The following is a 17804-nucleotide window of genomic DNA, read 5'->3' on the forward strand; positions in this document are numbered from 1 at the left end:
TCCATAAATCTGTACAAGTTAGAATTTTTGTCCAATGCCATTATTTATCAGAAAACTCAGAGCAGGAATACAGTCCTATCTCGCTCAGTAATTGCAGAGTGGTGCAGATTTGGCCCTGCTTTTCTGAGTAGGAGTTATAGCATTTTATCAGTTTTCCTAATTTAGGAAACTACTCAGGAGAACTCCTAAGCTGTCCTAACTAACGACGAGCAGCCAGAAGATGGCATTTAGGAAGAAGTCTGCATGCACATTCTGGGAAAGGCAGAATGTTTTCAAAAAACTGGACAACAATGAAATTGCAAAAAGATAATCGATTTAACAGTTTACCTTCTCCTTGACTGTTATGAAATACGGAAAGAAAATTAAGAACAAAAAATTGAGGGTCACTCTTTAAGAAAATTGGCTCTATCAGAATATAAGAAAATATTGACATGGACTCCAGTTCGCCTTCATGATAAAAATGAATGCACAGATGAGAGGTGATCAACTAAACATTCACATGCACTCTCTGTTGTACCATACTGTTCATTGCAGGTCATCTTTGCAGTTCAAACTGAAGACCCATGTGCGCATCAGAAATATGTGGACAGCATCGTGTGTGGATGAGGTGTGTGAAGGGAGTCCTAACGCTGACACCTTAAACCGCTCCTTCGTTCTGGGCTGGCCGACCACCAACTGCGTTGTTACATTCAGGTAAGGCTCAATGCACATTTCTTCTAGCTCTTTTCCCATAATGACGCTAAAAGTTAGGGGAGAGAAAATACCTTGGAATAATTGCATGTGTCGGCTCTCAAAACACAGGCATTGCCATTTGTAATGCAGTGAGTGTTTCATCCTAAATGTCAGCTTTCTAGGAAAAAAAAGGTAGTATTTTTAGATGAACTGTGGAAAAGAGAAAAACAACAATTTAAAAATGAATGTATTATCTTCTGAAGGAATTGGCTGCACAGCACATAAAATGTTATACTCCTCTGATACTTTAATTGTTTAATAAAGAGATTGAGAACAAGGATTTGAATACTTGTGTGTCTTTACTGAATCAACATCCTAACTCAAATGATGTTACACATTTCAGGGACTTATGGTAGTGTAGTTACACCGTATGCTTTGCACCATTCAGAGCTGGATGCTGCCATGTGCTCATTCATTGCGTCTGATGTCCTTATGTCCAGTACTGCCAGGATAGTTTTTAGAATCAAAGCCTGGCTACTCCATCTGCTTGAGTTTGTAATACAGTCTTTCAAAAAATCTTTTAACACAGGCATATTAGGTTAACTGGTGATTAGTTATTAGTGAGACCTGTGACTGACTGGTGGCCACACCACTGCTGGTTCCTATCCTGCGCACAGGACTACTCTGGCTTAAGCAAATGTAGATTTGAAAAAAAGGAGTTCACAAAGTACAGGATTATGATGATGATGATGCATAGAGAACCTTAGAGGTAACATTCAAGAGAGTGAGAGGTAAAAATGAGATATAAAGTGACAAGAAATAAGGAGACAAGAGACATAACAAACAAAAACTCATGGAATGCTAGCCAAATCACCATAGACAGAATATCTGACAAAGGTTTAGAGAAACCTGGCAAGGTTTAAAGGATGACATGATGGGAAGAAAACTGTGCTAGACAGGCCGATTTCAGCTCTCATGATCCAGTGCCCAAGGTTTGAATCCTGCCCTTTGGTTGTACATCTGGAGTTTGCATGTTCTTCAAGTGTCTCTTTTGGTTTTTGTCCAAGTGCTCTGGTTGTTCTCCCACATCCTCAAAGACATGCAGTTTAAGCTGATTGATGACTCCAAATTGGCCCCAGTATGGGTGAATATGTATCTGAAGGGTCTTTTTGATGGACTAGTGCACCATACAGGACTTTTTCCTGCTTTGTGCTCAGTGCTACTGGGATAGACTGTGGCCCCACAGCACCCTTAATTGGATTTTGCCAGTTTAAAAATGCATGCATTTGGACAGACTGAATGAACTCCTCCTATTTGAAAGATGGGGCATCTTTGTAATATTTGATGAGAATCATCTTTTTTTTTTATTGGTACTGTACCTTGTTAATCCAGACGAAACATATTTCAAATAAGAATTGATTCTGTAATTCGACACTCAATACCTTTATCTGCAAATCATATAGGTCATGACATTTTATCCTTTCTTTCTTGATAAAACACCTTGTGAAAGCTGCTATATAAAGTAAAATAAAGAGGTTTTAGATTTTTTTTCTTTCATTATTATCTAAATGAAGGAAACTTCATCCATCCGTCCATCCATTTTAGAGTCACCAGTTATTCTAGCTCTGCCTGTTGGTGGTAAAGCGGATGTACCCTGAGAAAAACAGATACAACAAGAATGTGCAAACTCCACCACGGATAGTGAGCAGGCCTGGGCTTCAAACCCATGACTCAGGAGTTGTGATATTCCCAGGAGAGGTGAAGTGTAAAACCTCATCTCTTTTCATCCATTCGGCACGAGTTTCACTGTTAACCATAACACCCAGACTTATTTTTGTGCCTTTATTTTCATCCTTGTTCCGATTATGGGGTAGATGTGTTTTCAGGCGCCAGCCTATATTTTCATTTTTGTGGTCTATATTTTGCAGGGAGACTGTAAACTAGTCCAAACTGGCCTTTGCCCATTGTGACTATTTAAAGATTCTTCATAGAAATGAGCTTTGTAGATAAGGCAGTTATGAAAAGCGATCTGCAGAGGCCATGGAATGTAAAGAAAAGAAGAGAAAAAATGTAAAATTATCAACAAGAAGACAGCGACGCCAGCGCTTCCTGCAATGTGTTAATGCTTATAGCAAACCGCGCTCCCTGCAGGCTTGTGTAGAGATGTAGGCCTCTAAAGCACTGGAGCAGAGCAGGGCCTTTAAACAGAAAAGCTGACAAACTGACCCCCGGAAAGGAAAACAAATCTGACTTAGAAGTGACATCTCATTGGGGTTAGTTTGCTTCGTTAGTTTGCTTTGTTAGTTTTGGTTTGTTTTTTCTGTCTTCTTTCCAAAGACGAGAGTCAGACTCATTGAGTGTTCTTGTTTTTTCCACAACATGTTCTCAAACCACAGCACTCCATCTAAGTGCTGTGTGACACCCGAAACTGTAATAAAAAAGCCAGATGAGCCTAAAAATGGACACATATGGTTGTTTATTTACAAAAGCATAAGGGGGACGATTTAGAGTATCCAATAAAGGAAGGACCAACTCAAGTCCTGCGTATACTGTTTACTGACAGGCTGTCTCTCCTAGAAGTCCAGGCGTCAAAACACACAAAAGTGCTTAATCTAGCTTCATAGTTCGCCCCAGATGGCTCTTTGACTGGAGAGTCAATGCAATGCAGACATTAGCCATTTATTACCAGGTTTGGAATACGTTTCTGCAACCTGATTAGAACTGTTTATTTCGATTTTTCATAACTATTTATGATTCCAATGGTTAAAAACTAAATGTTTCCTTTAGATTATGTCACATTTGATGACTTCACCAGTGATTTTCAATTCTAACCTTCATTTTGTAAAAAGGTGCTATGTATGCGCCCGACCCGACACAGAGGCACACATATAAAATAAATAAACTATTTATTTTCTTCACCTGTAGGGCACGCCTTCCCTATAATCCTCACAGGCACAACACAGTCCCAAGCACAATACAGCAATGCAAAACGCTCTTTCTCTGCACTACCACTCCTCTCAGGCAACCTTGTCCTCCTCCACCCAACTCTGGCTGCTGAGTGGTGGTTGCTGGCTCCTTTTATTGTGGCGAAACCAGTGCCCAGAAGGGTCCAGCAGCTCCTGCTGCAGCACCCCCTGGCGGCGCCTGCGGAATCCCAACAGGGCTGCACAACACTCCAACCCCCATGATGCCATCTAGCGTCCAGGAGGAGATATTGTGTTTCCCATGCTTCCTCCCCTGGAACATATGCTGCAGGGGTGTCCGGGCCGGGCATGGACCCTGACCATCCGTCACAATTTACAAAACCTTAATGAGTTGAAGACAGTCACCAGTGTGTTCCAGTGAATTTTAGTTGCATAGTCTGACATACCAAGCAACTCACTGCAACCAACTCACCATTTGCTCCGATAAAGTCAAACCAAACAGGATTGTAAGAGCAGGATTTGTGTGCCAAGGAATATTCTTCCAGAAGCATGATACATGGAACACAGTGACAAGGAATAAGGAACTTGAGTACTTTGGACATCCCAAGCAGAACAGAAGCTCATCTGTCAGATGTCTTGTGTTTTATGTACAATGGCAGAATGGAAAAAAGAAACAAAATGGGACAGAGACTGCAGGTGAACTTGTCGTACCTGTTAACCCTTCATACAGCGATGGCTCCATCAGGCAGCATACGTTTGGCTGTCAGAAAAAGGGGCAAGCAAGACTGTGCTGGCAAGTCGTGATGATGTCCCCAGCTATTTTTATCCATGGTCTGGTTAACAACCTTAGTCAACAAGTCTGATATACCTGACATCAAGAAGGTGGACAATTTTGTCTTTAGTTGTAGCAGCAAGTTCTGTGTAAATGAGAACTGGCAACCCTTTCAGCAGTACAATGCATAATACAATGCAGTGAATATGGGTGTTATGGACCTTACAAACAGAAGAGAAGCTCATCGGTCTGATGCCTCATTTTTTATGTAAAATGAAAGAATAGAAAAAAGGAAAGAAAGGGCAAAAATTGCAGCTGTGCTCATCATTGCTGTTAACCCTTCATACTGTGCTGACTCTGTCTGGCAGCACACCATTGGCTCTCAGAAAAACGGGTAAGCACGACTCTGCTGGAAAGTAGTCAGTAAATGTGACATGCACAGTGATTTTAGCACATCTGACAATACTCTTTGACAAGAAGTCGCTTATTCTGACATCAGGTTAAGTGGGACTTCCTAATAATATCTGTTGGTTTTTGGAAAATCACACTTGAAGCATTCCAGCCCCCACATAACAATTCTTTTAATACCAGGAACCCCTTGTGGGATGCTCATTATATGACGCTCCCTTTTACTCCCTGTTTTAGGTTCTCAATAAATTTGACACCTTTGAGGTTCTTCTGCTATCAAGCGGACTTGGTGTTCTCATTTTGCCATCTGCATAACTTTTTAAGATGAATAATCTGTCACAGTGTCATTTGCTATGTTTAAAGCAACTCTATTTCAACAAAAAAAAAAAACAACTTTAACATCAAACGAAGGGATTCCCTCTTTTTCTAAACATACATATTTTCTGATTGAAGGCTAGTAAAATTTAAAAAGCATTGCCCAGATTTGGACAGGCTGCCACTCAGCTGTACTCAAACAGACAAGCATGCAGGCTGAAGAAGGATATCTGGGCGATGAAAGCAGATAGAATTACTAAAAGAAGAAAATGACAAAGCATGCAGGCCCATATAGCCCTCTTCTCAGCCATAATTGATCACTACCCTGAGCTGTGATTGTCAACACCATACTTTCACATCACTATTTTTTTCTCCCATAGTGAAACCACATTATCACCAACATTAAATGAGACAACCATTTAAAATAAATCAATAAGAAGCCACCTCTTGATTGTAACTTAACATTCTCAAACCAATTATTCTAATCTAGAACTCTTAAATTTTGATGAGAAAGTGAGCTCAAGGAAGACATTATTTCCATCATGATACTATCCTCAATATTTCTGGCACGGTGGTGTGGAGAAATAATTTTCTGCTAACTTCTGATATTTATTTCTGTGGGGAAGATATGAGATAATCTGTCCTCTTTGGAAGGCCTTCAGTGTTTCCCAGAGTATTCCTGCATAAACCTCTCAGGATGTATTTGTATCTAAAAAAATATTGATTTGCTTAGATATAAATTCTGTACAGTTCTCGTCTGCTAATAAAAGTGGATTAAGATGCCATCTGCGAGATGAGTATGTGGGGCATAATGATTTTAGCTCCGAAATCAAAGGGGCATGGTCGGAAATAACAATAGTATCGTACTTACAAGATTTGATTGTAGGCAAGAAATTGTTATCTACAAAGATATAATCAATTCTTGAGTAGCAATGATGTACTAGTGAGTAGAAAGGATATGCTCTTGAGGTTGGGTTTAGAAATCTCCAGGGGTCTGATAAGTTGTGGCAGGAGACAGGCCCGCCGCCAGAAATATTTGGACCCCAGACAACTGGGTACGTGTGGGCCCCTCTGCCTTCCCCCAGGTCCTCACATGCCAAAAAAAATCAAGCGTGAAGGGGCCCCCTTCCGTTAGGGCCCTGGACCAGAGTCCCGTTTGCCCCCCACCCCTGGCGGCGGGCCTGCAGGAGACCTATCTAGGTCTGGATTCAAAACACAGTTAAAATCCCCAGCCATTATAATTTAATGAGTATTCATATTGGGAATGGATGCAGATACATTTTGCTTGAATTCCTTATCATCAACATTGGTTGCATAAATATTTATCAAAATCACTTTACAGTTAAATAAATTACCTAGGACAATAACATACCTCTCTTCAGGAGTAGATACTACTGTACATCTGATACTACAAATGAGACTGTTCTATGTATTAAGAATTCCCATACCTCTAGTTTTCTTTGTAAAGCTGGAATAGGACAGTTGTCCAGTACAGTCTTTGTGCAGCCAGAACTGATCCTTGCTTAATAAGTGGGTCTCCTGGAAAAATACTATTTTAGCATTTAGACCTGTTAGGTGAGAGAATACTTTCTTTCTCTTTAATTCGTGATTTAGGCCTTTAACATTCCAGCTCACAAAGTTAACTGTCTAGTCTTGGAAACATTGCTTCTGAACTTGTGTTGTCATTTGTAGTATTAACTGAAAATAAGACAGCTATGACCTTAATTCCCCATTTTTCCAGGAGTTATTGCCATGAAACCTATTGTTACATTGGCACTTATAATTATAAGGATTAAAAGGATAGATTGGAGATAGCTTGCTTGCTTTCTCTCCCGCCTAGTCCCCCCACCCCTAACTTCTGATATTTAAAGTGCTTAAGATGCCATTAAAGGAATATGACACCTAAAAATTATATATATATATATACATTTTTTAATATATTACATAGCCCAGGTAGTTTGTAGTAATGGCCATGAAAATCAGATCACATCATAAACAAGAAATTACAGGCTTGTGGGATACCTTTTTGAATTGAAGACAGACTCTTGACCAATGAATGAGTGAGAGAGGAGGATCCTCAATTTTCAGACTTTTCCGAAAGTGTATACAGTAATCCCTCCTCGATCGCGGGGGTTGCGTTCCAGAACCCCCCACAATAGGTGAAAATCCACGAAGTAGAAACCATATGTTTGTATGGTTATTTTTATATATTTTAAGCCCTTATAAACTCTTCCACACTGTTAACCTTATTAGAGCCCTCTAGACATGAAATAACACCCTTTAGTCAAAAGTTTAAACTGTGCTCCATGACAAGACAGAGATGACAGTTCTTTCTCACAATTAAAAGAATGCAAATATATCTTCTCTTCAAAGGAGTGCCCGCATCAGGAGCAGAGAATTTCAGAGAGAGAGAGAGAGAGAGCGCTCGCAAAGAAAAGCAAACAATCAAAAAATCAATACGTGTGCTTTTAGGTATGCCGAAGCACCGCAATAAAGCGGCATTTTTTAGAGGAGCGTCAGTATCTTCTAAGCAAACAGCCTCTGTGCAAACAGCCCCTCTGCTCACATCTCCTCCGTCAGGCGCAGAGAACGTCAGAGAGAGAGAGAGAGCGAGATTAAAGCAAACAATCAAAAAATCAATACGTGTGCTTTTGTGCTTTTAAGTATGCCGAAGCACCGCGATAAAGCGGCATTTCTTAGAGGAGCATCCGTATCCTCTATGCAAACAGCCCCTCTGCTCACACCCCCTCCGTCAGGCCCACAGAATGTCAGAAAGGGTGAGAGAGAGGCAGAGACAAGCAAACAATCAAGCACCGCACGGGAAGCATATCTTATATTATTGAAGAGTTTTAGTTAATATGTAAAACATGCTCTGATTGGGTAGCTTCTAAGCCATCCGCCAATAGCGTACCTTGTATGAAATGAACTGGGCAAACAAACTGAGGAAGCATGTACCATAAATTAAAAGACCCATTGTCCGCAGAAATCCGCAAACCAGCGAAAAATCTGTGATATATATTTAGATGTGTTTACATTTAAAATCCGCGATAGAGTGAAACCGCGAAAGTCGAAGGGCGATATAGCGAGGGATTACTGTATTTACATCCATCTATTATCCAACCTGCTATATCCTAACTACAGGGTCACATGGATATATATATTTACAATATTTTAGCCAAAAATCATATGTTTTCTAACTTTTCAGTTAGTGACCTGCTGATTATGTGAAACATGAGATTTTTTTTATGTATGTTTTTCACATTGTTTGCTGTTATACAGCATTGGTCTCTATTTCCTTGTATTATATCTCCATTCTGCATGAAAATATGAGGTTAAAATGTTTCCATCACTACAAGGTGCATGGGGTAAGTAACAAATAAAAAATGTAATTGTTGGGTGGAGGTAATCAATCCTTTAAGGAGATGCTGTGGTAAGGACCCAATGGTGATAGAACCACCACTAGCAGTTGGGACCTGTCATCAAGATTTATTTAATGTAATATATAATATAACTTCCTCAGACCCACTTAGTTCAGTTTAGGAGCACAGGGTGCTAGGGTTAATCCCAACAGCATTGGGGACAAGTAACCAACCATGGATGGAGTACTAGTACATTTCTGATGTTTACCTTATTTTATTCCTTTTTATTTTCAGGTGATTTTATAACTGGTGTCATTTTTATCTGAGAAGGAATCTGATCTATTTATTTATGATCTGTTTCATTTATTTTGCAGTTCTGTGGACCAGAAGGAAGCCTGGCTTTCATTTATCAAAAGGTAATTATTTCCATTTACATAAATAATGTAGCATTTATTGATTTAAAAATTAAAAATTGATGACAAACCTATGTTTTCTTGACATTGTTCTAAATGTCCTTTTGAGAATTAATAATTTTTTACTGTAATTCAATAGGAATATTTCTCAAATAAGGTTGTTTGCTCAAATTTAATCATGTTGGCCACACAGAGGTTTCCTGATGTGTTTTGTAGTTTACATGAGTGAGGACACAGTGGAGTCGACTTTCAGTGATTTTCATATTAGTGTTCTTTTGCATTAATTTGCAACTAGTCAAAGTACCCGACACTGCCGGTATAAATAAACGGGGAAAAATTTTATTTTTGAAATTCAAAATGGCTAAACAGAACTCACAATGAGATATTCTAAAGCAAAAGCTGTAATCCAGCGAAACAATGAAACTGATCAAGATTAGTTGAGAGGAAGACGCTGTGCAGACCTGTGGTCTTTAAGATTGTGCTTTGGCAAGTAGAAAACTTTGTGCTCTCTGATGACAATGTCCTCCATCAGTCACGGCATACTCTTTCTGACTGATGGGAATTGTAGTCTCTGTGTCGGGGCTGGATTGTGAGATGAAACCCACACCACTATAACCTCTCTACTCGATATGACATATACTCTATATTTTAAGTTGGAAAAACAATAAGGCAAATGCAAAATTTTGAGAAAATTGGTTCAGGTGTGTTGCATGATTGACGAACAAACAAACAGCATCTAGAGATATGGTTGACTGCCCTGTAATAACACATTAGAATGGCTCAGTAGATGCAACATTGACAGGAATTTAGGTTGTCAGTGTGAGGGAAATAGGGAATCAGAGTGTTTTGTCTGTAGAATTCATCTGAAAATACTTAGTTGGCACGTTCTTTCCTAATTTACAATCAGTTAATATTTGCTGCTTGCCAGAAAGTGACTTTGCAGTAGAATACCTATAAATACAATCAGCAGCTTGAAAGGATTATGACTGAGTAGCTCACCTAGCCCCTCAACCATTCGTGTGAGTCAGAAATATCAATACCTGCACATTTTCCTCATGTTCTTGTGGTGTTTTCCTCCCTGTTCCCAGATTTACCTTCCAGATGCCAATGATGTGGAGGCTAGATTAACTGACAACTATAAACTGACCCTTTGGACATGCGTGTGTGCGCATGTGTTTGTGCCATGTCTTGGATTGGCATCATGTCCACGGCTGCTTCTTGTCTTTTGAGTGATGCTGCAACAATAAGTGACATCCATCCAGGACCCTAGGCTGGATGAAGTGGATGAACTGATTGAATTAAGTGGATTGGATAATTCTTCTGCTTACACTATATATAATTTATTCCAACCAAATAGCACAAGGCTTTTATTTGTGAGGCTTCATTAGTTGTAATGTGTAAATTCGGAGTGACTAATGTATGTATGTCATATAAGAACAGATGTTCTTACTCTATTTAATTTTCCAGTTTGGTTATTTCCTTGCATTTATTTTATTTGTATACAAATAATGCACCGTTATGATTATTGTGATGGACATGGGTGCAAGCCTCCAACTGTCCATTATGTGAATCAGATCACCAAAGTGAGTTTTGGAAAGCCAGAGTATATTCTAGCTTCATCAGTTGTACAACAAGAACCAACAGTGAACCTAGCGGCAGTCCGCCACAGTCCACTCATTTACCATTCTTCATTTAAGGGTGCAGATCAATCAAAAAAAAGTGGATAGTTTGTGCTGTCTAACATAAATTCACATATTTTAAGAGCCCAAACAATGGGTTGCTTTCTATGGAAAAAAAAATAAAACATGCCATTCATCATCTCCACTTGCCTGTTGAAGCCCGTATACATTAGAAGCCAAACAAACAGGTGAACCAGGAATTTGCACTTTTTTAGCAGAAGGTTCAGAGAACATTCCTTCACAGCTTTAAAATAAGAGAATAAACAATAGAGGCCAGAGAAGGCCATGCAGCCCATGTACGCTTGTCTGGGACCAATCAGTCACATAGCTCTTCAAACAGCCACTTGAGGTGTATGTCTGATTTGTTTTCATATTACAATATCATTTCTGACAATTCTTCTTGCAAGTTTTTGCTTTATTTTATTATTGATCATAAGCAAATTTAACGTGAATGGCAATATTAAACAAGGTCATAACATCTTGCTTTACCAAATTCTGTGATTTTTTTTTTCTATAAAGGCTTCACATAGCTCTAATACTTACGTATTTGCAGTTTGTCAACATTTCCTTTCCCTGTCAAATGGCATATTATTGTACATAACTGAAAAAGACCCAGTAAACAAGCAAAGGCTGAGGTTGCGCCCATGGCTGCTGTAAATGTTGCACAGTCCTCCACTTTCTGATGAATGCCTGAGTGCTATAAATATAATTACTATTTCTCTAATCTCTGCTGGTACTCATTTACCAGGATTTGTGTAGTGCCGTCTTTAACCTTTACAATAAACATGCACTCTTGTCACTAGTGCACCAGGCATTAGGAGTTTTACCATATTCCAAAATTGATCTGTCCTAGAAGTCCCCTTGGCAAACCCTCAGGCCCAGAAATGTTTCCTCAGGTTGGATCCTCTTTTCCTTACTGACCTTTTATTCACACAGCATAGATGCATTAATAAAGTAACGACACCAGCCCATCCAGCCAACAAAACATAACAAATGAAATGTTCAGCGCTACTGTCTGTTCTTGCTCATATGAAATCAGAAAGCATTGTTTTTGATTTATACTGAGTCATGCAGTAGTATTATTAATCCTTGTTCAAAAAAGAATAAGTGTCTGTGTGTCTGTGCATCTCTCTATCCATCCAGTTGCTATATCCCTGTCATTTCAACAGATGGTGCATCACAACATTTGTAGTAATAAAATGCACTATACTGGTCATTCCAACAGATGGCACATTGCAAAAATTTGAAGTAATGCATTTTATTGCTGCAAATGTCTGTGATGTGCCATCTGTTGGAATGACAAATGCAATGCATTTTATTACTACATGTATTTCAAAATACATTGTACTGCAAATGTTAATGCTGAGGTTGATTACGTTGATTACTTAAATGAGTAGCACACTACTAGTAGTTCATTTTATAAATCAATAAATACTACCAAATGTGCATACATATAATAAACCAGCTTAGTCTGCTTGACCTCTTGTCTGGTCACAGTTCTGTTGAAGTTTAGCATTGCACAACATTCATAGATATTTTGTAACATATGTCTTCATTTGTAGGGAATTTATTATCCCTTTATTTATCAGTTATTACCACTTAAGGCATCATAAGGTTGTGAATTTTATCTAATATTTGTATTCATATTTTAGGACATTTACATGCAGTAATTTTGTTCCAGAAGCCGATGCCACCATTTTGTGTAGTTCTGTATGTCATTCTGTTACGGTGGTTATGCCATTGCCAGTCTTGTGGCGCAGCGGTCACAAAACATATTATTCCCAACTATATAAGATGGTAGAATGCTTCTGTCAGTGACTGAGCTTCTAGATATAGAAACATAAGTTTGTAATGTGTGTGTAGTTATTACAAAAAGGAGAACTGACTGTTTTTTCGACACCGATTTTTGTTCATCATTTTAGTTTTGGCACTTCAGCTTCATTTTGACCCCTTACACATTTTTGATCTCAATTTTCCTTTCATCTGCCAGTCCTGCTTTGCTTGTTGCCTGCCTCTCATTACAGAGAGAGCAATAATGCACATGTGTGTTGGGCATATTCTGGTGTTAATAATGTATAAGTAAGTCCCCCATAGAAGTGAAATTATTAAGCCCCTGTTCTATAGTGTTGTATTGTTAGGTGTTTAATTACTATGACAGACATCATAAAGCTCATTTTTCTGCTAAGGCATAATTTGTTATGCAGCATTAACCCTCACATATGTCCACAATAAAAGTTTAATTATGCAGTCCCAGGTCTTAATTTGTTAGTAGGTGTGTTAGTGCTGTTTGAATCAAAAGAAAATGTCCAGCAAGAGGTTGCTGTGTATCATAACCAGCACTGCTGGCACTCAAAAAGTGTGCACATCGAGGCCACTGCATGTGTCGTAAGCAGCCTGCAAAACAGAAAGGATGTCTCGAATGCTTGGACTTTGGCCAGATCTGATAAGATGGCTATGCGCTTAGAATGCATTGCTGGTCATTGCCCTTGGTATTCCTTACAAAGCAATAGTGATAAAGGCGTTGTCAGGATGTGCAGGTGTTGGAAATATTTTGCCATTTTTAGAATATTTTTCCATTCTTTGTAATTAATTTGTGTTTATAGTTAGCATTATCTCTTACATTTCTTGATGACATCACTCATGCTATCCTTGCTTTCCTGTTGCAGCTTTTCATCTTCACGTGCACTACACTTGGCAGTCACTATGTTCTTTAAGAGCAAATGGCTGCCGTTGTAACCTGTCTGACGTTTAAATAAAAAAAAAAAAAGATTCACAGAAGAAAAGGGTTTAAGAATTTATACACAACTACAATTCTTGTTTTTCCTCTTAATGAAAGTCTGTCCAATCAGATTCCCTGCTTACCCATTATGCTCCTCTTCTTCAGTTAAATATCTACAGTAAATGGTTTATTTTGACTTTGGAAATGTATTATTATAGCAAAAGATTTCACATTAAAATACTGAAAGAATAAATAAATGTAAACATCTTTTGTCATGCATTAAATTATGATGACTTTTAAGGGGATTGACTATTTTTGCACGCCAATGTAGTTTCAAAAGTCCCTAACATCCTACTGTACTTGGTAGCTTAATCCATGTGTCCCAGTTAGTACACTGCGTAAAGAAAAATTACTTAATGTTTGTGCAAAATTAACCTTTAACAAGTTTCCATCTGTATCCCGGTGTTCTTGATGAACTAATTTTATTCCCTTTATAATTTTAAACACTTCAATCATGTCTCCTCTTTATCTTCTTTTTCTTAAAATTAAAAAGACTTAGCTGATTTAACCTTTCCTAATAACTCATCCCCTGTAGCCCTGGAATCAGCCTAGTCTCTCTTTTCTGGACGTTTTCTAGTGCTGCTATGTCCTTTTTGTAGCCTGGAGACCAAAACTCCAGATGAGGCCTCACCAGTACATTAAAAAGCTTAAGCATAACCTCCTTGGACTTGTACTCCACACACTGTGCTAACATTTTGTTAGCCTTTTAATGGCTTCTGATCACTGTCTGGAAGTTGATAGTATAGAGTCCACTATGACTTCTAAATCAGGCCGCCCATTGTGTATTCAAACCTAACATTTTTACTTCCTGTGTGTAATACTTAACATTTACTCTCATTAAGTTTCAGCTGTCACCAACATGATTGAATCGCCCATGGCAGATTGTTTAGGTTTTACTTTTAGGTAGAGTTTATGATCTCTGAGAGAAAGAAAGAAGTGGGAGTTCAGGGTGATGTTTTTAGATGGGTGCAGAATTGGAACCGACACAGGAACAGAGGGTGATGGTGCGAGGAACCTCATCAGAACTGGCCGATGTTAAGAGTGGTGTTCCACAGAGGTCAGTGCTAGGGCCGCTGCTATTTTTATTATATATAAATGATTTAGATAGGAATATAAGTAACAAGCTGGTTAAGTTTGCAGATGATACCAAGATAGGTGGATTAGCAGATAATTTGGAATCCATTATATCATTACAGAAGGACTTGGATAGCATACAGGCTTGGGCAGATTTGTGGCAGATGAAATTTAATGTCAGTAAATGTAAAGTATTACACATAGGAAGTAAAAATATTAGGTTTGAATACACAATGGGCGGTCAGAAAATTGAGAGTACACCTTATGAGAAGGATTTAGGAGTCATAGTGGACTCTTTAAGCTATCAACTTCCCAACAGTGTTCAGAAGCCATTAAGAAGGCTAACAGAATGTTAGATTATATAGCACGATCTGTGGAGTACAAGTCCAAGGAGGTTATGCTCAACCTTTATAATGCACTGGTGAGGCCTCATCTTGAGTACTGTGTGCAGTTTTGGTCTCCAGGCTACAAAAAGGACATAGCAGCACTAGAAAAGGTCCAGAGAAGAGCGACTAGGCTGATTCCAGGTCTACAGGGTTTGAATTATGAGGAAAGATTAAAAGAGCTGAGCCTTTACAGTTTAAGCAAAAGCAGATTAAGAGGTGACATGATTGAAGTGTTTAAAATTATGAAGGGAATTAGTACAGTGGATCGAGACTTGTATTTTAAAATGAGTTCATCAAGAACACGGGGACACAGTTGGAAACTTGTTAAGGGTAAATTTCGCACAAACATTAGGAAGTTTTTCTTTACACAAAGAGCGATAGACACTTGGAAAAAGCTACCAAGTAGTGTGGTAGACAGTAAGACGTTAGGGACTTTCAAAACTCAACTTGATGTTTTCTTGAAGGAAACAAGTGGATAGGACTGGCGAGCTTTGTTGGGCTGAATGGCCTGTTCTCATCTAGAGTGTTCTATTGTTAAATGTGTTTGCATGAGGAATGTACAGGCATAAAGTATTGTAGCAGAGATGCAATTAAATAGAGATAAGACAATATCAATAATTAAATTCAGAATGCACGTATCCTATTCCACTGTGCAGTATGACAAATTCTTCAGTTGAAATGGACAAACCCATTTCACCGGCACAATAGGAAAACTTGAGAACAAGTGCAAACAACAGAATAATGTGACTATAATTTCCATTTTAGTATACAAAGGATAAAGTGATCCACTGGAATGTGTGTCATATCAAGTGGTTAAGATGGCTGAGAGGAATTAGGATGGCTAATAGAGTGCTAGAGAAAAGTTTGGGAGTTAGGTGAAAGCTAAAAAAGTACAGTTTGGTTCCATATCTGAATAGGAAACTACAGATGTGATCTTTGTTGTCAGGCAAATGCAAGAGAACCATCAGGTTAAAGGAAAAATGTTGCTTTTTGCATCTGTAGACCTGGAGGAACATTTAACTGGGTGCCGTGAGAGGCAGTTTAGGGAGGCATTGAGAAAGTTATGTTGATGAGTTGTTAATGTTTGCTGTATTGGTAAAGTGCAAGGAAGTACGTACAGTTGTTAGGAGAGCAGACGGGATTAGTGAAAATTTTGAGAAGAAGGTGGCCTGCACCAGTGATCATTTCTGAGATTGTTACTTTCCTGATATTGATAGAGGTCATGAACAGAGAAGTGCGTGAAGGACTGCCATGAGAACCCTTATATGCTGATGATCCAGTTAATGATGGCAATAAGTGAAGCAAAATTGTAGGAGAAGATACAGAAATGGAGAGATTGTTTGGAAGTGAAGGCATCAAGTGAAAGGCAGGAAAGTACAAGGTGGTGGTTGGAGGTATTGAGAAGGGCTCATTAAAGAAGTGTATGCATGGCCATGTGGCATGTGACATAAAGTTGTTGGGAGACTGGCTTGTTGGAAGTAGGTGCTTAAAGTAAGTAGTGTACAAGGTAGTTTGTAGATGGGAAGTAAAATCTTTGTTTATAGGAAACATGTAAGAGGAGAGCAAAATGCAGATGTAGTGAATGTACATTTAGATATTCTCAATGGAGCTATTTTGGAAAAACAGGGAAGTTCTGCCAGTTCTGCGATGTTGAGTGTAGATAGCAGTGCAGGTACAGCAATGGTAGTCAGGGTTAAGGTTGCATAGAAGAACTCTCGGGAGCTGTCCCCCTTTTGGACATTTAAAAGAATTCCGCTGGCAAGAGAAATGTGTAAGGAGCAGTAAGCTGGACACAAAGATGAGAATAAGTGGGTGGATGTATGGGGAGTCACGGAGTGAGAGGAAGAGAGTGGAGAGTTAGGGGAAAGTCTTGGTGTTAAAGCAGTAGGTCCTGTGTTGAGTAGAAAAAGACTAAGATGGCTTGGGCATGTGGAGTGAAGGGCAGAGGGCGATTTGATGAAGATGTGAACTAAGATGGAGGCAGAGGAGATGAGGCCAAGAAGGAGGCTAAACAAAATGCAGTTGAGGGTGGTGTTTGATAATTGAAAAGAAAAAGTGTCATCCCAAAGGACACTTCAGTTCAATTTAGGCAGTTTTTTATGCTTACTACTGCAGTGCACAGTCATTCTGCACAGATTCCTCTACGAGGACCCTTCAGCTTCACTAATGGCGTCACACTGCTGCCCTGCTGTTCTCAGGTTGTTATACCACCATTTATTCTGCTGGTGGCTAAAAAAAGTGGAAGTGTCCACAGAAGATCTAACACAACAAACATAAGTTGAATTCATTAATAACCCTGTAGATATTTGCATAGTAATATTGATAAATGCTATTCTAAACAAAAAGGATCATATTCAAAGCCTTATTTCAGAATGAAATCATTTTTTTTCAGCAAAATGAAGGAAGAAAAAGAAAAAGATGACCCCAAACAAATCTCTATAAATGTCCTTACAAGAGGCATTGAAAACTGTGTACAAGTAAGTGTTATAACTGTCTTTCTGAAGATAATTGGGATCTTAATTTTGCTTATATTGTAGATATTCTCAAGCAGAATTAAGCAGATGTTATTTTACATTTTTACACTAATGTCTCCTTTACACTAATATCTTTGACACTTTCCCCGTCACTTTAGACATGTCAGAACAGACACTGCCTTTAGATGATCATTGTCTCACTCTTTCTGTTAATCTCTAGATGGTATATTTTAATTTTTGATTCTTGTAAAACTGTTTTACAAGTATATTGTTCAATAAACCTGTCTAATGTGTAGTATATACAGTATAATCAACAGCTTGGTTATCCTTTTATAAAATTAGGAGAATGGAATATCCAGATTTTTTTCTTGATTGTTGTCAGTGAGCACTTCACTTGGCACCGGTTTTTGTGCTTCCTACTGCCATTTTATCGGGGAACAAGTTGGACGACCATGACTACCGACTGTTGTGTGTTTGTCTATAGTAATAGTAGCAAGAAAATCCCTAAGTTTCTTTTGTATACCTTCGGTTCGTAAAAATCAAGGGAAA

The 17804-nt window shown here is 38.7% G+C and overlaps 1 protein-coding gene across 4 annotated transcripts in view; it reads left to right on the top strand.

Moving 5' to 3' along the window:
* The window catches only part of arhgap20 (Rho GTPase activating protein 20), a 137969-nt gene that overhangs the window by 83779 nt on the left and 36386 nt on the right, over positions 1–17804 (top strand). For all 4 annotated transcript variants that reach the window (XM_039743944.1, XM_039743945.1, XM_039743947.1 and 1 more), the window contains exons 4-6: positions 535–693; positions 8825–8866; positions 17174–17258. In XM_039743944.1, the coding sequence (XP_039599878.1) occupies positions 535–693; positions 8825–8866; positions 17174–17258 (286 nt within the window). The remainder of the gene's footprint in view (positions 1–534; positions 694–8824; positions 8867–17173; positions 17259–17804) is intronic.

This window comes from Polypterus senegalus, chromosome 2 (genome assembly GCF_016835505.1).
Source record: "Polypterus senegalus isolate Bchr_013 chromosome 2, ASM1683550v1, whole genome shotgun sequence".
Classification (NCBI taxonomy): domain Eukaryota; kingdom Metazoa; phylum Chordata; class Cladistia; order Polypteriformes; family Polypteridae; genus Polypterus; species Polypterus senegalus.